Source organism: Solanum verrucosum, unplaced genomic scaffold (assembly GCF_900185275.1).
Source record: "Solanum verrucosum unplaced genomic scaffold, falcon-dt-bn FXZP01000072.1, whole genome shotgun sequence".
In the NCBI taxonomy this organism is placed as follows: Eukaryota; Viridiplantae; Streptophyta; class Magnoliopsida; order Solanales; family Solanaceae; genus Solanum; species Solanum verrucosum.
In genome coordinates this window covers 296,455-319,211 of record NW_026020208.1, presented here as the reverse complement: position 1 = coordinate 319,211, position 22,757 = coordinate 296,455, and the positions used below count along the sequence as shown (strand labels likewise).

The following is a 22,757-nucleotide window of genomic DNA, read 5'->3' as shown; positions in this document are numbered from 1 at the left end:
AAGTATTTCAATAATTCAATTGAATGATATCATCAAGGCCAATTGCTTCTCTCGAGATAGTAATGAGGAAGGAAAATACTTGTCTATCGATGTAGTTTCAAGTCTTCGATGTCTCTCGGAGACTGATAAGAATTGTTCTTCTTTTGTCAAAATTATAGACCATGTATTTATTCTTCTCCTTCAAGTTCTACTGCACCCTTCGATTAAGTAAACCAAGCTCACAGAAAAAAGGAAATCTTTTACACCGATGTATCATACTCTCTCGACCAGGTATCATAAAAAAATACGGAAAAATCTTTCCAAAGTGAGAGAAGCAATCGATGTGACTTTTCTTTTTCTTAATTTGAAATTTTGATTTTGAGTTTTGAATATGAAAATATCCTTAATAAAAAGTGTTTTCTCCCTCGAATGAGCCCTACACTACATAAAATATTAATAAGACGTCAATACAAATATCAAGACATTGATATTCCAATTAAATGGACAAGACAAGATGCTTCTAAGCATGTTGCACATGTATCACAAAACTAAGACAAAAGGAAAACATAAAATAATGACACAACCCACAAAATGTTTGGAATTCATCCATTTGTGTGTCACGATCAGAATCATCTTTCCCTTAAGTCTCCTTTACTGTCTTTTTCAAAAAAAAAAAAGAGTTATTTTTCTTTGTCCCCCCAATCACCATAGCCACAACCTTTGACCCTTACCTTTAATGCACTTTTGAAAAGGATTTAAGTTATATATACTGATTTGGTAAATAATCTTCCAATTTAATTGGTTACAACACATTAGTATTCCATTTTCTAGGTTACCATGTCAGGCTCGTTACGAAGAGTTACCTGTTATTTTCAATGAAGTTAACTTGACAATGCACAAAACTTAAACTTTGGAAAGAAAATAAGAAACTCCCTAGCAATAGTTCCAAAAGGATTTCTTGAATTACTTAAAAAGAATTCATTTCATTGTTTTCAACTCAAGAGGCACTTTTGTAATAGAAAACCAAAATCAATAAAATAGCTATAGCTAAAAAAAATTGAGAATATTTTCTTTTTGTTCTTTTCCTTAAACAAAAAACTTAAGTTCTAGTGCTAGCTATTGTTGCATTGCAATGCAACTCCTCAAATTATCAAAGAGTCAATAGGAAGGGCAAAGAATTAGGATGAGACCTTGGGTTTTACGTGTCACCATTGCCGGTCGTGGTTCTTCAGGAGAGTGAAATTTGATCAACACGACAACCTTCAAGCATGAACACAGTGTCGGTCATGGTGGGACGATCAAGGGGGTCCGGTGCTGTGCAAAGCAAGCCTACTTTTACTCCTAATAAAAACTCTTCCCATTCTGATGATTCAGGGTCCAGTTCAAGCAATCCTGGCTCTAACAATTCTGAAATTTGACCTCTCTGTAATTGCCTCTTTACCCATTTCACAATGTCCTCATCCTGCGAGAACATTAACGACTTTTTCCCTGTTAGCAGTTCCAGTAATACAATGCCAAAGCTATAAATATCTGATTGTCTTGTGGCTTCTCCGGTTAATGTTGCTTCTGGCGCTACATAGCCTATAGTCCCAATTGATGTTGAAGAGGAAGGTTCGGCTGGTGTGGCTACAGTAAGCTTGTCTAAGCCGAAGTCTGAAAGATGGGCTTCAAAGTCTGCATCGAACAGTACATTTTGTGGTTTAACATCTCCGTGAATGATAGAGGCTGCGTGGAGGAAAGCAAGCCCACGGGCAATGCCAAGTGCAACTAGGTGTCGCATTGGCCAATTGAGAACATGACCACCATCTTGATGGGATGCTTCTTGAAGAAGGGTTGCAAGGTTCCCGTTTGGCATGTAATCATATGCAAGTAGTCTAAGGTCTGGAGGCCCAGCATAGTACCCACGGAGAACAGTTAGGTTTCTGTGCTTCACTCTGCCAAGCGATTCAGCCTCTTTTCTGAATGTGTTTTCATCTAGTGATCTATCTGGTAGTCTACAGATTGAGAGCAACATTCCATCACTGTAACAGGCCTTGAACAGCACTCCGTGGCGTGTTCTGCTAAGAACATTTTCCTCATCAAATTCCCTAGTTGCTTCGATTGTTTCAGCAACTGTAATTCTGTTATTGAACATAACAAGTTTTGGTCCAGCATTGTTGCCACTGCCACGAGAACCACTGGTCCTCGAACTAACCCTTGCAGGGCTATGCTTCTTCTCTCCAGCTGCCTTTTCTTTGAGCTTCCTACGCCATCTCAGCAAGGCGTATATGTAAAAACAGCAACATGATGCAAGGAGAAGACCTCCACTAGCAGACACTGCAATAAACATAATCAGTCTATTCTTACCATTACCAGTCCGCTCACATTTTCTATTCAATGGCTCCCCACACAAACCCTGGTTGCCACTGAAATCCGATGGATCGTTAAAATGATAACCGAGCTTCACTGGTATCTGGCCTTCCAACTTATTGTTCGATACATTGAAGTTCACCAACTTTGGGAGCACTGTAAGATTTTCTGGGATTTTTCCACTCAAGTTGTTTCCGGAGAGGTCAAGGGTAATTAAGCTTGATAAGCTGGAGAGTGATGCTGGAATGTTTCCCGAAAGATGGTTCGTGTCCAGCACAACTGATGTGAGGGATGAACAATTGGAAATAACTTCTGGAATTTCACCTGTCAGGGTATTTCTACCCAAATCCAACACACTCAAACGGGAGAGACGTGCAAGATCAGAAGGAATTTGGCCACTCAATGAATTTGACCTCAGATTTAAAATCTTCAGAGCAGTGTTATTACCCAAGTCAGGAGGTATTGAACCAGATATGTGATTCTTAGACAACGAGAGGACAACTAACGATGTCAAGAACCCAAACGTAGATGGTATATGACCTGAAAATGAATTGGAAGATAGATTCAAGAACTGCAAACCCATTAAGCTACTAAAACCTTCAGGAACATTTCCAGACAAGTTGTTTTCTTGCAAAGCAATCACTTGTAAACTAGGCAAACCACCAAGAACAGATGGCAATTCGCCTGATAAATTCTGTCCACTCAAATCAAGAGCTACCAGCTTATACAAAGTTCCAATGCTAGACGGGATAGTCCCTGAGAAGCCATTCTTACTCAGATTTAGAACCGATAACTGCTGAAGGTTCTCAATACCAACAGGAATACTACCTGAAAACTTGTTCCCACTAAGATTCAATGTGCTTAAATTGCTCAAAAACATCAACTCCTCAGGCAAGCTTCCCGTAAGACGGTTTCCTTCCAAATTCAAACTTTCAAGACTAGTGATATTGCTAAAACTAGAAGGGATTGAACCCGAAAACTGATTTCTTCCCATAAACAAAATCTTCAAGCTTTTAAGATCACCTATAAAAGCTGGAATTTCCCCTATGAATCTGTTCCCTTCAAGATCAAGAACATTCAAACTACTACATTTCGTTATCCCAACCGGTAGATCACCTTCGAATGAATTATTTCCAATTCTCAGCTGCTCCAACCTCAACAAATTCCCAATGGAACTCGGGATTGTACCCGAAAACAAATTCCCTGACAAGTCCAACGACGACAATGCAGAATTGTCTGTCAAGAAAAAAGGGAAATCTCCATGTATCTGATTGTGTTGAATATCCAAAACTCGCAATGAACTAAAACATCTAGACGATTGTGGGTGAAGAATCTCAGCGAAGGCATTGAAACCCAACTGAACAATCTGAAGGGAAGGAGGATACACAGAACCATTGCAGAAAAATGAAGTTGCTAAGTATCCAGAAAGCTTATTATGCGATAAATTTATCACCTGAATCTTCGGAAGAGCAGCAATCCCCGCCGGTATAACACCAGTAATACCGTTCCCTTCAGCACTCAAATGCACCAACGACGAACAGTTCGAAATTGCAGAAGGAACTGTTCCTTCTAACTCATTGTAGTCAAGCATAAGATACTGAAGTTGTTGAAGCCTACCTAAACTCGCCGGAATATCACCGGAGAATCGATTGTACGACAGATTAAGCAGAATAACCTGAGAAAGGTCCGATATTTTCTCCGGTATACCACCGGAAAACAAATTCTCCGAGACATCAAAATACCTCAGATTCACCGGCAACTCACTGGGTATTTCACCATACATCTGATTTCCAGCCACATTAAACGTTTCAAGCTCAGTCAAATTCATAATCTCCGGCGGGATTTCACCGGAAAAAGAGTTATACTGTAAGAAAACAGTATCCAGAAGTTTGCATTTGGAGATTGAAGCAGGTATAGTTCCATTAAAGAAATTTGAACGAAGACTAATCTTACGCAACATACGCAAATCAGAAATCTGGGTAGTGAGAGACCCACTAAGCTGTAAATGTGGAAGACGAATTTCACTCACATAGGAATCATTTGAACAAAAAATTCCTCGCCAATCGCATGGAGCAGAAGGAGATGTAGAATCCCAACTTGTGAGTGCTTCAAGTGGGTCATGAATACTAAGTTTGAAGGATTGAAGTGCTTGAATTTCTGGGTTTTGTTGAGAAAAGCAAAAGAATGAATGGGTAAAGAGAAAGAGGAAGAAGAAGAAATTTACAGAAGATGAAGAAGTAGCCATGGAGATTAAGGGTATCATTGTGAGAGTGAGACAGTGAAAGATGAGTGTTATTGGCAGGGTTGCAGCTAGTTTTGGTAAGTTGCGGAATCAGAATTTTTACTAGAAAAATGACCGAGAGGGAGGAGGGGAACGGCTTCTTATAAGTCGTGGATTGAGAATTTTCACTATTTCTGTAACTCACGCACTCAAAATTTTCACTAATGAAGGGTGAGACTACTTCTATAACTCGTTCACTCATAATTTTCACTAATGAAGAGTGAAACTGCTTCTATAATTCGCGTACTCAGAATTTTTACTAAATGAAGGGCAGAGTTGCTTCTAATAAGTTGCGGATTTAAAACTTTTATTGTTAAAGAATGGAGTTGCTTCAAATAAATTGTTGACTCAGAATTTTCACTAAGGAAGGGTGGAGTTGCTTTTGATAGGTCACGGATTCAAAATTTTCATTAAAATAAAAATATGATCGACTATGAGATTTTTTACTAGAAAAATGAAGGGTGTAATTGCTTTTCATAAGTTATAGACTCGGAATTTTCATTAATAAAAGGTGGAGTTATTTTTGATAAGTTATGGACTCATGATTTTTACTAATGAAGAATGAATCTGCTTTTGATAAGTTGTGAATTCAGAATTTTCACTAATGAAAAATAAAGTTACTTTTGATAAGTGATAGATTCAGAATTTTCACTAATAAGAGAATTTATTGGCTATAAAAAAAAAACAATATTTTTCGAAAAAAAATGTATTTTTTTCACTTTATTTTATGAGGGGAGTGTACAGTGTGAAGTAGATGTGGAGATTAGAGTTTTTATGAAGGAACATTTATCAAATGGCAGAATTGTGATGTGGAATTTAAAATGTCATAAATCTATGGACTATGTGGTTGGCAAATTTTAACCTCTTATGTGTTGAAATTATTGGTCTCATCATGACATCTTATCCAACTTATTGACTTACAACTTATATATGCTTTGATTATGTAAATTATAAAATAATAATTGAATATCATATTAAATGTGTTGAGTTTTATACAAAATAACTAAAAAGAAAAAATCAATATATATAGTTTTGATATATGAATAATTCCTTTTGATAATTAATAACCAAACTAATGGAGAGTTCAATCGAAAAGACTTGTCTAGTATGTTGGACATTTCATTTAGTCTATAAATTTATTAGCATTTTTCTCTTTGATGGATGAAAGACAGTTGACATATAACAATCGACCATTTATGAGAATCAATGACTTAGTTGGTCATAATTGACATTCTTCTTGAATTTAGGCCACTACTTCAATCGTGATCTCGTGTATGGATCAATCGACTCTGTCACTCTGATATCATTATCATAGACCAAGAGAGCTCAACCCAAAAGACTATTACGATAGGTGGAAGAACTCACTTTTTATCTATAAATTAATTAAATGATCATTTGATAGTTGGATAAGAAAGAAATTATTCATGTATTAATTTTCGTATAACTTATGCGACGTTTAATAGATAGATAAGAAATAAGATATTCATATATTAAATTATTATGACATTTAGTTGACGATTTAGAAATAATTTTATTATACATTGTAAGGGGGTGCTTATGTGTTTATTTTTCTATTTTGGTTTCATGTGCCCTAAATAGTAGAGAATAATCTTATAATGTATAATTAAATTAATAATTATGGTGAAGTACATAATCAAATATTCCTTAAATGGTAGGGATGAAAACGAAAGAGGAAAGAATATGATGTTACGCTTTCCCCCCCTCAATTATCTAATACTAATTTTAAAGTCGGGTTAATTTAATTTTCACATCAACTGTTGTAAGTTTCACTGTTGAAAACTTGAACCATTTTCATCCCCAAAGCTCGAGATTATAACACTGTGAATCTATCTTTTTTTATCGCGCTTTTGATCCTCTCAATGGGAGAATGAAACCATTAGTGGAAAGATCTGTTGTTTGATCTGATGGGGGCGATGAAACCAATATAGTATCGTTATTTTCCCTGACCTAACTTTCGAATGAAACAGTTATGAAATATTCGGGCCAAGTCTTGGATCTAACAACCAGATCGATTACAAGTAATCTCCTATCCTTCTTTCCTTGTTTTGTTGCACTCTACATTATGTGATACAATTTATTTATTTTTAGTTACCTACCTCTATGACTCTTTATAAGGTGGAAAAATATTGTGAGCAATTTAATTTTCTATCCTTCTTTCTTTTTTCATCATCTTTACCAAATGTCAAAAACATGTACTCCTTTTCCCATTTTTAGTTTGTCTTCACACAAAATCTATTTTTTTTTAAATTGCGATTTTTTAAATTAAAAATATTAAACAATTTTTAATCTTAAAAATATAATATCACTCTTATAATAAAGCATCATTAAAAGCAAAATAAAAAATTAAATATTATTATACATATAAAAAACAACATTAAATTAATTTATTATTTTTTGAAGAAAAGTTGGAGAAATAATTTATTAGACTACTATTTTTTTCACCTTTTATTGTTCTGTCATTACCTTTCAACTTTTCCACCAAATTTGTTGACTTTTGGTACTTTAGATTTACTACTTTTGAGATGTGGGTGGCCAATTAAAGGTGCACAAAAAGGAGAAAGAATGGACCAAAAATACTCTTTTATTGTCACAAAAAGGAGAAAGAATGCACAAAAATAAAATTTATATATATATATATATATTATTTTAATGAATTATATCTTTATACTTTATTTTCTTGATACTAGTTCATTAAGGAAAATGACTAGTATCAAGAAAAAAAAGTATAAAGATATAATTAAAAAGAATAGATTTATTTTATTTTAATTATTGAGATGATACTTATTTTAGGATAATTAATTTTTGCAAGTGATACTTATTTTGAAATGGATAGAGTATAAGTTTTTTGTTTTATATATTATGAGAGAATTCCTTTTATAATCATACAAATATCATACCATATTTAAAATTATAAGTTTTTTTAAAAATATAGCCCCGGTTTATCCATACAAAAAAAATAAAAAAATAATGTTTGTCTATACAATTGACTGATTCAAAAAATAGTAATTTGGAGATGAGTTTCAAGTTTGAAAAAGTTATTTTTTAATGAGTTTTTTGAGTGAATACTTTTTCACTTAAAAAATTCTAACTTTTTTATTTATTCAAGTTAAATGCATGTCCAAAAATCACTTGATTTTCAAATGTTTTTTAAAGAAAAATCATGTTACTCTTTTTTTCAAGTATCCCATATTTTATCTCCAAATGCCTATTTATAGTTACAAAAATATTAGTAATAATATTTAAGATTATAAGTATTGATATATTTATTTCATATTCAATTAAATAAGTTTTTTTTTAATATATATTTTGCATCAAATATTTCTTACAAGCACTAAAACTTCGATTAATTTAAATTTGCTTTAAATTATATAAGTTGATGTAAATTAAAAAGGAAGCAACAAGGACAAACTTTAATATGGCATTCCTTTCGTCCATTATATTAAAATAAATGTGTATTTTCAAATAATTTATTACTTTATAGTTCCTGACTTATCTTTATTTTCATATACGTAGTTTGTAGTCATTTCTCAAATATATTATATTCAAAGAATGAGAAGTAACATTAATATTTTATTTATTACTCTTTAACAATGTGTTAAGTTATATTGGACAGAAAAACCAATTATTATGTTGACATTATATTCACTATCTTCTTCTATTAAAGTCAGTAGGCAGGTTAATGTGATAGCTACAAAAATACATTGAATGTCATTTTCACTTCTATTTTTGTCGGGAGTTTATTCAAACCATTCTATCAAAATCCAAAAATTCGGAGTTAAATTAATTATTCTTTTTATATAAGTAAAATATATAAAGAATTACCTTTTTTTCAATTTAACTAAAGGTGACTTGTCCTTGATTTAATTGACGATCAAACGACATCCATTTATCTAACAATTCATTTTTGCTCAATATTTCACTCATTTGTTCAATATATCACCCAACAAAGAAAGAGTGTTTATTATCGTACTTCATCGACAACTAGACCACAAGTCGATACACTTACTATGACATTTTTTTTTTTGTTATTGATGATATGACATGTTTTTGTATTAAACAGTGTACTGATGTTGATTTGGTGAAAAGGAGATTAGATGAGATGGGAATAAGGTATGTGATTGCATTAGTAGAGGAAGAAGGGATCAAAGTGGATCAAGTATTTTTGCATGATCCAGATGGCTATATGATTGAAATGTGCAATTGTGACAACATTCCAATTGTGGCTATTTCTTCAAGTTGTCACTTCATAAAGCCCAATAAATTTGGAACTTACAATGACAACATAATGATGCCAATTGCTACTCCAAATTATAGTTGTGGTTTTATGGAAACTCTCATGATGGAGAACTTAAGCATGGACATGCTCAACTTTTCCTTCTAAAATTCTAGTCATGGGGGGTGGGTAAGGTAATTTGTTTATTTTTTACATGTAAAAAGATGTGTATTTGCATTTTTCAAACTTTATAGTTTGGTTGTATGTGCAACTATTATTTTTAATGAAAAAAAGAAGAAAGATATTTGATTATATTTTATGTTCTATGAGTTTGAGATCATATTGTTAACTAGGTCCTTTGTGTTTTTTAAAAATTTTCTTGAAAGTTAGGCTCTACTGTCATAAATTAAAGTTGATTATTTTTAATGGATAAAAGTATAAGAAGAATGTTTGTTATATTTTATGTTTTATGAGCTTGAGATCATATTGTTACTAGGTCCTTTGTGTTCTTTAAAAATTTTCTTGAAAGTTAGGCTCTACTGTCAGAAATTAAAGTTGATTATTTTTAATGAATAAAAGTATAAGAAAAATGTTTGTTATATTTTATGTTTTATGAGCTTGAGATCATATTGTTAACAAGGTCCTTTGTGTTCTTTGAAATTTTCTTGTAAGTTAGGCCATATTATATAGCGGTGGATTCAGAAATTGACGTTGTGGATTGATAAAAAAAAATTAAAAAATGAAATTATTTAATAGTGCTCAAGGGAACTAAACACTCATCGTGAAGGGTAGTAAAACTTAAGTTGGTTATAGCTTTGCCGTAACTATTTTTTAAAAAAACAAAACATATTTAAACTATTATATTTTGTGAGTTTTATATATATAACAATTCCTTTTTCTTTTTATCTATTTTCTTTTTTGAGGTTCATACCTCAAATATTATTCTTTTTGTATTAAAATATACCTCGATGTTTAGTTAGTGTACACACGATTATTGATAATTTAACAAATATTAGACCAACTTAATATCAAGATGTGTTTGGCTAGCGAATAAAATTATTTTAAGGTATAGTGATAGTTGAGATAGGTAAAATAATTGTTAGTTTAAATATGAAATTCGCTAAAAATAATAGTTTAGTAGGTATATACTTGCCTAAAATAATAGCAAACATAAGTATTTTAGCCAATCAGTTAAATGTATAAATTGTCCAAAAATTATACTATGTAACTTTTCATCAAAATAATAGTTAATAAATATATATTTTATTTTTTATTATATGATATATATTTAACTAATAAATATAATTATTTTGATTGACCGTCTAAATATATAACTTGACATAATTTTTTGTTTGTTACTAATATCGTAGAAGATACGACATATTAGTTGGAACAAATGATACAATTTGTGATGTTTCAACAAACGACAAAAAGGATCATCAAATAATGAACTGATGATATAATATTATTTTTTTAGAATTTTGAATATGTGATATGAAATTGAAATTATATTTGAATACATAATTTATATTTATTTCCTTTTATAAACATATATGAAAACTCTATAAATTGTGAAAACTATTAAATACTTAATTCTTATACAATCTTATCAGATGAATAAATCATAGTTCATAAATAAAATATCAGATCCTAAGTTTTCATATTGATAAATCGTATATTTTTATGTTTCTATAAATAAATATTTGTGATTACAAACATTTAAATACACATAAATTTTATAAAATTACAATTATCAATAATCAACAATAGTACTAATTATTCTTCAATATATTTTTTCACGTAATATAAACAATTGATTTTCATACTGAACACGAATCTTTTTAAATAAAATTTAAAATAATTTATAAATTATTAAATTTATAAGTAAGTTTTACATTTAGAAAATATTAAAACTACAATTAAGTATCTCAAATTATGTTATTCATGTCCAAACCTCATTTGAAATTATAATTTCATATTGCCAAATGTCTCATTTAAGTGTTTTTTTATTCATGATATTTATATTAAAATCTAATTAAATTCCGAGTCTCGAAGCCAAAACTCGGAGTATAAATGAAGGAGGGACTCGAACCTTTCTTTTGTTGAGACCCAAAGCGACGAAGCAAAAGGATGAAGCAAACAATGTTAGCTCTACTCATTGCTTTCTTCTCGCAATTGCTGATAATCTCAAACGGAATCTCAACTCCTCAGTTTTTTCTTCAGCAAATCAATTCGGAAAATAAGTATTTAACCAAAGAAGAACACTGGTTCAATCAGACTCTTGATCACTTTTCTCCCTACGTAAGTAATTATCCTCTTTTTGAGGTAGGGGAAGGGAATTATAAGTGGAGGAATCAAACTCTTAGGGTGAATGTTTACTAGTTACTCAATTGAGCTATTGGATTCTCCAATCCAGTTCTGTTTTTTTTTTTTTACCTTTTTTGTGAAATCTGTTGGTAATTTTAGGGAAAGAGAGTTTGTTAAGTACTGTATGATTTTAGCTTATATGCAATGTTTAAATTTGATTTATGGAAATTTTCTTATGTTATATTGAATTTTGTGTCAGGCATTTTTGGGATTTTTTTTTTGGGATTGCTGTTTTTTTACATTGTAAGTGTTGTTAGTGGGAGGTGGAACGTATACCGTAGAATTAGTTGACATGATATATATTGCTGGTGGGAGGTGACATGTATCTCGTAAAATTAGTCGACCTGGTATTTGTTGCTGGTGGGAGTTGGCTGGTATTCCGCAAAATTAATCAACTTGGTCCCTGTTGCGGGTGGGAGGTGACAGATATCCCGTAAAATTAGTCTATCTTATACCTTTTGTTGGTGGGAAGTTGCACATATCCTGTAGAATTAGTGAATGTGGTATCTGTTGTTGCAGGTGGGAGGTGACAGATACCTGAAAAATTAGTTGATCCCTATTGTTGGTGAGAGGTGGCACATATGCCATAGAATTAGTTAATGTGGTATCTGTTGCTGGTGGGAGGTGGTAGGTATCTCGCAAAATTAGTTAACCTGCTCCCTACAGTAAAATTAGTTGACCTGATACAAATTGTTGGTGGGACGTGACAAGTATCCCGTAGAATTAGCCGAAGTGCATGCAAACTTGGGTTCACTGTTTTTCTTAGAAAAACTCATGATATACCCTTGAAATTAGAGTTTTTGGTAATAAAAATGAATCCTTTAGACGGATTCTTGTTTTTGATGTACTTATGTTTTTTGTGTATAGCTTTTGCAAAGGGGAAACCTTTTTTGTGAAATTTGCTTTTATTTTTAGGAAAGAGAGTTTGTTAAGTAGTATGATTTTCACTTATATACAGCGTTTAGTTTGATTTATGGAAATTTTCTTGTGTTATATTGAATTTTGTGTAATGCATTTTTTGGGAAGAATTGTTTTTGGGTTCGCCATTTTTTCTTGGAGAAAGTCATAATATACCCTTGAAATTGTAGTTTTTAGAGATAAAAGTGTTTTTTCGTTAGATGAATTTTTGTTTTTGCTGCAACAAGTTGTTGTGATTTTGTACTGATGAGGGACAAACAAAGTGGTAAATTAGGGAGAGAGGGAGCGTGAGGGAGGGAATTTGCTACAGTAGATTGACCCATTGTATAGCTTTAACTCGGTGCTGCAATTTGTAGGATCATCGTACATTTGGACAGAGGTACTATGAGTTTCTTGACCATTTCCGAATTCCTGATGGACCGATATTTTTGAAAATTTGTGGAGAATCTGCATGCAGTGGGATACCGAACGATTACCTCAGTGTAAGTTGATAGTCTTTACTTCTGATACTATTCCTAGTGAATGCATTCTTAAAATTCTTGTTTCATCCTTTGATTTTGTTTATCGGGACAATCGGTCTTTGTCATTGTCCCTTCCGGCATCCCCTTTTTCTTACCTCCACTCCCCAACTCACTTTCTATCTTCCCTTTTTGCCATGGGTGGGGTTACATGGCGGTATGGGTTGGAAAAGGAAATGGGAAGGGAAGTGTTCTTCCATTTCATGTCACCTAGGTTCTTAAGGCAACATTTGGAAAAATGGTTGATCTATATGTATTTTGTATGATTATATCTAGTTCTACATTTACTGCAATACTGGTTTTATACTTAAGGATCACTATTAAAGTTTGTCAAAATGTTTTCATGTGAGTGTTAACTCAACTATCTCAGTCGATATCAATTTGAATCCGATGTAATGCTTTTTTGAGATAAAGGAATCAAGTGCCTCTCGCCTCAACATTTTCATATTGTGTTTTCTTTGTGGAGACTTATATGTTTGACAAGGCAGTGTGCCATGAAAATTCCTCTGTTGGTGTCTTTGATGCTGAACAAGCATTGGAACAACAACATACCCAGTGTAGTTCTACACGGTGGGGTCTGGGGAGGGTATGTACACCGGCCTTACCCATACCTCATGGATGTATAGAGACTGTTTCTTGTTTATTTTCTTGTGTTGGGTAAGTAAGTAGAAAATATTGTCCTAAAAGCATTTTTGTATAATATAGGCAAACATTATGGGGATCGGGATGGGGGTGGAGGTGGGTTGTGTTGGAGGGTATGGAGGATACAATCAATGTGGAATGCCACTTATGGAACTTGTGTTTCCTATTTCCAATGGGAAAGTCATTTTCCTTATTTTTAAGCAACTTATTTGATCAACCAAAGATGGAAAATTGAAAAAAAAAAAATGTTTTCCTCCATACTAAACACACCCTAATACTCTGGATAATTTTTTTTGTATGGTATAACCGGAGAACTAGAATTTATGATGCCTGCTAGCAAAAAGAGAATAGGCCCTGACATATGTACATCATTAATGAAAATGATGAATTTTACTTGTTTCATCTCTAAACCTATCAAACCAAAGGTTCTGCAAGTTTGTCAGGGGAGAAAGATAATTTTCCAGTATGGCCTTCATAATCCTAAATAACCTGAGTTATTACAAGTGCTTATTTGATTCATAGGAGACCTAAATCAAAGTCACAAATGGACTTTTCGCTGAGAACACTTTCTCTTTTTCCAGGAGGTGTTTACTAGTCTATTCCCATACATCTTTTGTGCATTTTGCAGTTTTTGTCTTATTTGAAAAAAAGAAAAAAAAAAAGAGAGAGATTAGTCTCCAGTAATACACCTTTAGCCTATACATCAATTCTTTGTCATTTAAAGTGCTATGGTCAGATAAAAATCTTACTTGATGAAGTATGTAATGCTAACCTTCTTCACACTTTCTCTTTTTTGTCAAATGAGACTTTTACTAAGGTTTGGAAGACTTGACTTTTTCTGAAATCACCACAAAGCAAGCTTGTAAGGTGTTGTTTGGTGATCAAAGTTTTAATGAAAATGGTCCACTTTTTGAAATACTTCTAATCTTTTGTGACGCCAATGTCGAGAGGTGGCATTGTACAAGTTTTAACTTACCATGAAATTCAAAATTATTTGGAATTTTTACTATCTAATACAATGATGTTTTCAGTTTTTATAATTAAGGTACAAAGATATGTTTGTCATTTCAGATGCTAGTATTTTTATTGCTAATACAAGTACTTGTATTCCACATCATGTCCGGTGTAAAATTATACAGGATTTCCCACATAATTTTTGTGGAACGTGATTTTATTTATATGAGAAACAAAAATGGTAACCGAGCATCGATGTATTAATGCAAATTTTATACTGAGGTTATTTTGAATCCAAACAATCTCAGCATTGAGTTCCAGCTTGTAGTATTTTGGTTAGCTGACACAAAACAAGCACATAGATACATGCTCTGTCTGTGACAATGACTTGTCGTGTAGAGTCATGGAGGGCTAAAGCATAAGCTGACTTATGTTTACTTCGTTCGGTTTGAGGACTGGATGGGAATATGTACTATGCCTGAAGAATACTTCTGAACCTTGCATGTCTAACAGGTTTTAGCCAAGAAGTTTGGAGCTGCTGTCGTTTCTCTTGAGCATCGGTATTATGGGAAGAGTACACCCTTCAAGTCCTTAACAACTGGGAATCTGAAATATCTGTCATCAAAACAGGCACTTTTTGACTTAGCAGCTTTCAGGAATTTCTATCAGGTTGGCATCTTAATCTTGTTTCTTTTATCTGTGGTAATTCCTTCTGAATTTGAAGCATGCCACTTCTTTTACAATCTAGCGCGATAGCTCGTGGGGTTACCTAACTGCTATCTCTAATCCGATAGCATGACAATGGATAAGCCATTGGTTGCATCTCTGATTTAGTTTTCCACTTCCCGACTCTGCTTCTTACCCCTTTGCGTGATGAGTGTTTCAGTGGATAATATTTCTGATATGTTTGTGGTAACCATAGTGGGTATGTTGTAATATTTCTGATATGTTGCAGGACTCCTTGAACGTGAAACTCAACAGATCCAATATTGAGAACCCATGGTTTGTCTTTGGTACTTCATATTCAGGAGCCCTAAGTGCATGGTTTCGCCTGAAGTTTCCTCACTTAACTTGTGGAAGCCTTGCAAGCTCTGCAGTGGTTCAAGCAGTTTACAGTTTCTCAGAGTTTGACAAGCAGGTAAAATAAAATTGTGCTACTTTGATTGTTAATATTTATGCCTAAGTTGCTCGGACTCTCCAAAAATGTTGCCGCACCCGTGTTGGATCCTTCAAAAATACACTATTTTTGGAGGACCCGACACGCACCCATCGACCTTTTTGAAGAGTCCAAACAACATAGATTTATGCAGTTTTTCTTTTTATCAGGAATAGATGCTTATACAGAAGGAGCTCTTTTGGATGGTCTTCATTGTATTTCTGTCTTACTTAGGTGGTTTTTTAGATTGTAAAACAGTTTTTCTATTTTATTTTGTTTTTGGGCGGGGGACTTGGTATTAGTTTGGACAATCCTCACCTCATGAACTAGATTTTGTGGTTGAGTTAGGCCCGATGTCCATTTCTTGACATGGTATCAGAGCCCATCCCAATTTCTGGTTACCTTTACGTTATCTACGCTCCCGTTGGCAGGTTTGGGGTGTTCAAGAGTGTGTCAAAATTCCCACATTGGTTGTGGATGGGTGATTTGGTCTCTTTTGTATAGTATTGGAGACTCCTCATCTCGTGAGCTTGCTTTTGGGGTTGACTTAGGCCAAAGGTCTATTTTGTAAATAACAACAATAACATCATCAGTGAAGTCCCACAAGTGGAATCTGGGGAGGGTGGGATTTACACAAACCTTACCCCTACCTTTGTGAGGTATAGAGGCTGCGTAAGGTTAATTGTCCTTAGAAATTACCTTTTTGATTATGCTTTGTTTTCCTGGAAACAATACTTTTGTTTGTAAAAGTTGTTTTGTTTTCCAGAACAAACAAGCTTACTAGAATATTCTTTCAAAAATTAATGGTACTAATAAAAGGGAGAAAAATAAAAAACACAAGCTGTCCCCAAATCACTAAAGGAGGAAGAAGATTATTTGAGAATAAAGTCCTCTTAACTCTCTATACAAGTCTGAAAGTGAGGCTATATAATAAGCTTATGTACTTTATAACATGTAAGTCTCAACCACCCTCCCCATGCATAATTAGAGGATATTCTTCACTGGAAAATGCTTATGTTGCAGGCAAAGCCACACACACTAAATAATGTGACTTAGATGACCTAAAAGCGTTTTCCTGCCACTCTTATCAAAACACACACACAATGACCTGCCAATTGCCTCTGCTTCCATTACAACCACAATCTCTAAGATGGAATAACTGATATAATGCATACACTGAAACTCTAAATTCCTCATAATACCAAAATATTTTCAATAATTGCTTATTCCTTAAGAGCACTTTAGCTATTGTCAGTATGAAAATTACCTTAATCATTCAAAGCCTTCAAGGTTCAGCAGAAGTTTAATGCTCCAAATGGGAGTAGCCAAATGAAAAATGCCTAAACATTAGGTTGGGTAAGCTAGAAGGGGAAATACTTTCAAGAGAAAATATCCCAAAAGAAAGCTTACGAGAGAATAGACCTAAACACCCTGAATTTGAGACACTGTGACCGAGAATGTTTGCTGTTAAAAACTCTTTTGGATTTTTCAGATAATTTCTTAAGGATCAGTGAATTTGACTCCTGATTGTCCTACTACAGGTTGGTGAATCTGCTGGTCCAGAATGTAAAACAACATTGCAAGAAATTACCAAACTAGTAGAAGCAAGACTTGCATCAAATCCCAAGGACGTTAAATCGTTGTTTGGCGCTGATGAGGTATGAAACTTGTGACTTTTTTTTGTTTATTATGTCGGTTGTGGTTGTTTCTGTGATTTCCATGTTTTCTTTTAGAAGAGTTCTCTGATATCATCCTCTCAATCACCTAAAGCAGCATATGGATGAAGGTATCCTTGTTAACTCTGGAAACTAATATCACACTGCATTGCTCTTTCACTTATTTCCTAGAAGAGTTCTCTGAAACCCTTAACACCTGTGGTGACATATCAGTGACGATATATGCTGAAATGTGGGCTGCTGAAGACTGTCAGAATAATGTATTAGGAGATTATTGTCAATAATCTGTAGAAAAACTATACCATATCGTTGACATGGAGCCTAGCACTTATTTCTAGGGTTTTCGACCGATCCCTGGAACCACATTTGTTGATACGTATATGGATAGATAGATAGATAGATAGCGATTCTTCCTCTCGATGACGAGGGACGGAAAGAGAATCCGCTTAGTCTCATAGACAAACTTTTGTTTTCTTGCAGCTGAGAAATGATGGTGACTTCCTGTACTTTGTGGCAGATGCTGCAGTTACAGCAGTATGTATGAGACACTCATATGATATCCTCTACTGAATGCTTGTAATTTTCCTAATTGAGAGTTTTTGATGTTTTAGTTTCAATATGGAAGTCCAGACAAACTATGCATCCCACTACTTGAAGCAAAGAAGTCCGGGGCAGATTTAGTGGTATGGTTTTGTTTATTGCATCCCCTTCCCCCCTTCCTCCCTTGACTGATTATTTGTCTTGTTTACCAAAAGCCGACTTGACCATAAAGTGAAAACAGGACTGATTAATCCATTTTTTGAAATGAAACATTGATGTTTACAATGTAGTAAAAACATTCCAACTTCCAAGGTTGAGTATAGAAATTGGTTGGAAAGTTAATGGTGAAAATTGTTAATTTGACTTGTTTTAAGAAACAAGGCATTCATTTTGGTAGAAAGGAGAACCTTTGTTCATAGTTTACACAAGCATGATCTTGTATACAGTGCAAAGACAAAAGTAGAACTTGCACTAGCATTGCAACTCAGCTTTTGGATATGCTGGCTTGAACAAACAATAAACATCAGTCACATTTCTTTAGGAAACCTGTCAAAAATATTCATGAAGTGAATTCTTCGGTATAAGGAACAGAAGTTTTTGTTGGAGTGGATACCCATATTTATCCAGTTATGCCTTGTATTTTTGTGGAACCAGTAAGTAGTTAAACAAACCACTTAATAAGTTATTGAAAACAATTTTCCGCCTGCACTTGGATTAGGTTCTGACAGTGTATATTTCTATATTGGGAAACAACATAAGTAGATATTCACATGGATGTTTATGTTCAATAGGTAGTGAAAATCTCAAGTTATCTCTGTCAAAATTTCATTGTTGATATCCTGTTATATGCTAGCTTTCCAGGAAGTTTTCTTTTTGGGTTTGTTTGTGTTCTGCAGTTAAAAAAGGACTTCAGCTTATTTACAACTCCATAATGTGATCAGAACATCATGTTAAATGATCCAATCACCCAAAAAGAAAGAAAATCATTCGTTTTGTGGAAGACGTTGCCAATTCTCTGTTTCTTTAATCGTTTATCACTTTATTCTATTTCTTATCTGCAGAATGCATATGCCACCTATGTAAAGGACTATTACGTTAAGACTTTTGGGGTCAGCGTCAAAACCTACGATCAGGAAAATCTGAAGAACACTGTTGTAAATGGTGATACTTCTAACCGCTTGTGGTGGTTCCAGGTTTGCACAGAAGTTGCATATTTTCAGGTTGCACCCATGAATGATAGTATTCGCTCTTCTAAAGTTGATACCAGGCACGTGTCTTACTCTTGGAAGTATTTAAGGAATATTTCTTTGCTTTGTTTAACTGCTCTATTTCCACTTGTTTAGTCTAGTGTGACTCTGGTGAACTGACTTTATAATTCAATAAATTCATCTTGCAGATACCATTTGGACCTGTGCAGGAATGTCTTTGGAGCCGGTATCTATCCTGATGTTGATGCAACTAACTTGTACTATGGAGGCACCAAAATTGCTGGTAATCATTCGATGGTTATTTCTAGCAATCTTATTAGTGATTTTTTCCCAACTTGGTATATTTGTTCATAGGATATGCTTGAGTTATTTAAAAGGAAAAAAAAGGAGGAGGATAGATCTGCTGTCCACTCGGTTGCACTTAATAAGAGAATATTCATTACCCATGCTGTTTTATTTGATTCAGGTGGTTGACCTTTTCTAATTTTACTTTGCTATAAACATTATATAGCTAAATCAAATTGTCTGGGATTACTTTAAATGGTCCCAACATTCATGGCACTTCCTGATCATTTCACAAAGTGATGACATCATTGTTGGCTTAAGTTTATTACTTGTCTTAATGGTTAAAGTTAAGAAAATAATAACCTCAACCAACTGAAGGGGGGTGGGGGTGGGGGGGCAATAAATAGTTGATATAATGGCTGTGTTTTAGAATGGAAGGTGTATGTTGTATCTTTGAAATTTTAAAACCTTTGTCTTTTGGGGGTTGATGACTCTCAGGTTGGACTCATATCTGATTGAATATAATGTCTGGCAGTTGGAATTTGACCTTGTATGATATTTGTCACCTAGTTCTTGGGGTCCTTACTGCTTTAGCCTCTCATTCTATCATATGCTGTGTATGTCCTCTAGGCTCTAGCCTTGATTTGCATGTGATTGTGGGGTCCTGTTTAAATCAAAGAATAGAACATTTTCCCTTAGGCTTACATTTTTCATCCCTCAAAAATGTTGGAGAGGGTGTGAGCTCTAGTTGGATGAATAGTAGATCTGTTTTTTCGCTTAATCCTGCTTCAAATGCAGAACAATTATGGAATTACAAATTTCATTATGTTAAAATTTTGTTTTGGCAGGGTCAAAGATTGTCTTCACCAATGGATCACAGGACCCCTGGCGACATGCATCCAAACAGACTTCTTCCCCAGAGTGTACGTTTTTTAGGCTGCTCTAATAGTGAAATTTCATGCCTGCCCATTTTGAAATTAGACTGGTCGAGTGTTGTACTCCAAGACAGATGCATGGTCTTTATTAATGTGTTGTTTTAGATCTGTTGAAGTAAAATGGACCATGCTATCTTTCAAAAAATATGCAAAGAGAAAAATGCACCGTTCTTCATCCACAAGAAATCTTTTTTATTATATTCAGGTTAGAAGGTGTGGACTTTATTGAACATTCATCTGCTATCTTAACTTCATATATTTTCCTATAAACTTGTCTGCAACAATTGATAATTGGTTTATCTGCTTTTTGATCTTAGTATCAACGTGGTTGGGTTATGTACAATGACTTTCTATCATATGATTCTCTCAGAGAAGTGTGTGCTTGAATTCACAGTGACAGATCACAATGACCTTATGCTAAAAGTACTTCTGAAAGTGACAATTTTGTTGAGGCTAGAATACTCACTTTAAATTGTTGTACTTCACGTATTTTTCTTGTTTCTGAGATCTTTTTTCAACTTTCAGTGCCTTCTTACATAATCTCTTGCCATAACTGTGGCCATGGAACTGACATGCGGGGCTGCCCTCAGTCTCCTTTAGTACCTGAAGGTATGCATATATCAGATCTCAATGTTAACTGTGTAGATTTCACTGGTTTGGCATATCCACTAATATGCTGGAGATGGATACTCTTACTTCAACCCCCATCTTTCCGTTTCTTTGTTTGCAGTTCTTTTATTTTGCTCTTAATTTGGTCTCTTTGGTCACTGCTACAATTATTTTACTTATTTTCTTTTACCTCTCTAATTTTGTTGTTCTCAACTATGACTCTGAACTGCTGCATACATTGATAGCACTTGCAATATGAAATTAATTGTGAATGTCAATAATAGACACTGTAAGATCCTATCACCTAGGATTATCCAAAGGGGGTGAACAAGATGGCTTGTGGAAGGCAATTAGGATAACCAAGGTGTCAAAGAAAGTTGCCTTCTTTCACTGGTTTGCAACGTGAAATGCGATCTTAGAAGGAACAAATAGATTTTGAGCCTGTTTGGATTGGCTTATTTTAGGTGCCTTTAAGCTGAAATAGCGTTTAAGCACTTTTGTAGTGTTTGGGTAAGACAAAAAAGGTGCTTTTTAAGCACTTGCTTTTAAGCCAAAATAACAAGTATAAGCCATTCCTAACTTATGGGTCCATCCAAACAGGCTCTTTGTATAACGAGTGTGAAGAAGATGCAAGCCATGTTTAAGTGCAATCGTGGATATCTTCACAGCTTTGACCTTGTCTTTTGTTTATTGACATCAAGTTGAGTGTCATTAGAGATTGTGGCAGAGTAGTTGCGAGTTTGAGGCTAAAGAGAATTGTAAAGGTAAAGAAAAGCATAGTCTAAAATAACTTTGTTGTCTTGTCTTTTTGGGCAATTTTGGGAAAGAGGAATAGGAATTTGAATGTGTAAGGCATTGAGAGGGATTTGAGGAGCATAAAAAACTTGCTTTTGTTTCATTCTACCATACTTAAAAGATATCTTTCGGTATAAATTATTGGTAGAGGTTTGCTAGTAGAATGTGATTGGGGTCCAGATACACTAATTGTAAACCCTGACCCGTATCTGTTGATTAATAAAGCATTTTGACTTGTTAAAAAAACTCAATGACCATAGTTCCAGGGTATATGTTTTTCTTTCTTTAGTTTGTAATTTGTTTAATCCTATCTGTACTTCACAAGCAGAGGTTTTACTGATCGGGAAGGTATAATTTCTCCAACTTTTTCATACGTAGTGATGGCAGAGCATCCACACTTTTGTTCTTACAGTTGTACATGAACAATCTCACAAGTCACAACAATAGTTGGATACCGTAAGTTCGCTCACAAAATAAAAAATTAATCAAAGTTAGCATCAGATTGGATAACTGTCTGAATATAGCTTCCGGTCTCCACACATGACAAGAACAACACCCTGATTAACTGTAGTGCATTCCAATTCTAGAAGCTTCTTTGCACATCATGTCACAAAGTTTACCAGCATGGTTGTGTGCATTGATAAGCAACTTGTCTTAGAAATGATGCTTCGTGAAGTTCCTTCCTTCAAACTCAATGAACCATGATTCATTTCATGACAATTCTTTCATATCACAGGTGACGCTAAAAACTGCAGTTCCCCTGATGCAGTTCGTAAAGTAAGGGAAAAGATTGTTGAACATATAGATTTGTGGCTATCTCAGTGCCAGGTTTCAGGTAGGAGTTCAATGTGAAAACATCATCTCAGAGCTATACAAATTGACATAATACTTTATGTCCACTAGCTAACCACTAAATAATGTACCTCGTCGTGGACAGATGTATAGTTGCTCATCCATGAACGATGTCATCTGTATGAGTTGATCTCGTTACTGTGACTTGCTAATAATATGAAAATTTCTTCTTCTTGAGCTTACTTTCTTAAAGCTCTGGCATTATGTAATGTTCCGTTAGCTGAGGTATGGCTCACAGTTTGACCATGATTATAGTTGACATCGCATCATAATGGTCGTTCTTGTAAAACAAAATCCTCGCTTTTTAAACATATATAAGCAGGATTTGTGATGTATATAAGTTTGCTGGACAATTTCTGTGAAATGACCAGTATTCTTCTGTTTTGCATCTTGTACTTTGTAAGAACTGTGATTTAGAATATCCAATTTCACCTATTGGCTATTGTAAAAATGCCACCG

The 22,757-nt window shown here is 34.0% G+C and overlaps 2 protein-coding genes and 1 non-coding gene across 4 annotated transcripts; 2 read left to right on the top strand and 1 right to left on the bottom strand.

Moving 5' to 3' along the window:
- Positions 1–1,088: 1,088 nt before the first annotated feature.
- LOC125830212 (probable LRR receptor-like serine/threonine-protein kinase At4g36180) lies at positions 1,089–4,617 on the bottom strand. The gene has a single exon (XM_049509415.1). The coding sequence runs from the start codon at positions 4,589–4,591 to the stop codon at positions 1,208–1,210; it is 3,384 nt and encodes a 1,127-aa protein (XP_049365372.1). The 5' UTR covers positions 4,592–4,617; the 3' UTR covers positions 1,089–1,207.
- A 6,315-nt stretch (positions 4,618–10,932) lies between these two features.
- Positions 10,933–22,434, top strand: LOC125830220 (probable serine protease EDA2). 2 transcript variants are annotated; one of them, XM_049509427.1, is made up of 13 exons: positions 10,969–11,144; positions 12,485–12,610; positions 14,756–14,911; positions 15,198–15,380; positions 16,940–17,056; positions 17,555–17,608; positions 17,686–17,757; positions 18,676–18,881; positions 19,011–19,105; positions 19,956–20,030; positions 20,568–20,651; positions 22,183–22,281; positions 22,384–22,434. In XM_049509427.1, exons 1-13 carry the CDS (start codon positions 10,974–10,976, stop codon positions 22,389–22,391), a joined length of 1,446 nt encoding a protein of 481 aa, XP_049365384.1. In that variant the 5' UTR covers positions 10,969–10,973; the 3' UTR covers positions 22,392–22,434. The 2 variants fall into 2 exon arrangements, with proteins under 2 accessions (XP_049365385.1, XP_049365384.1); XM_049509428.1 differs by having other exon boundaries at positions 10,933–11,144; positions 22,183–22,434.
- Positions 13,766–13,900, top strand: LOC125830288 (small nucleolar RNA snoR83). Its single transcript, XR_007443136.1, has one exon. It is a non-coding gene; the product is annotated as a small nucleolar RNA snoR83 (small nucleolar RNA).
- Positions 22,435–22,757: the final 323 nt, after the last annotated feature.

Bases quoted from the DNA above. Each gene is read 5' to 3' on its own strand.
- LOC125830212 (XM_049509415.1), bottom strand. From the start codon at position 4,591: ATGATACCCTTAATCTCCATGGCTACTTCTTCATCTTCTGTAAATTTC.
- LOC125830220 (XM_049509428.1), top strand. From the start codon at position 10,974: ATGAAGCAAACAATGTTAGCTCTACTCATTGCTTTCTTCTCGCAATTG. The intron at 18,882-19,010 runs GCACGTGTCTTA...TTCATCTTGCAG, and splicing joins TCTTCTAAAGTTGATACCAG to ATACCATTTGGACCTGTGCA. The intron at 20,652-22,182 runs GTATGCATATAT...TTCATATCACAG, and splicing joins GTCTCCTTTAGTACCTGAAG to GTGACGCTAAAAACTGCAGT.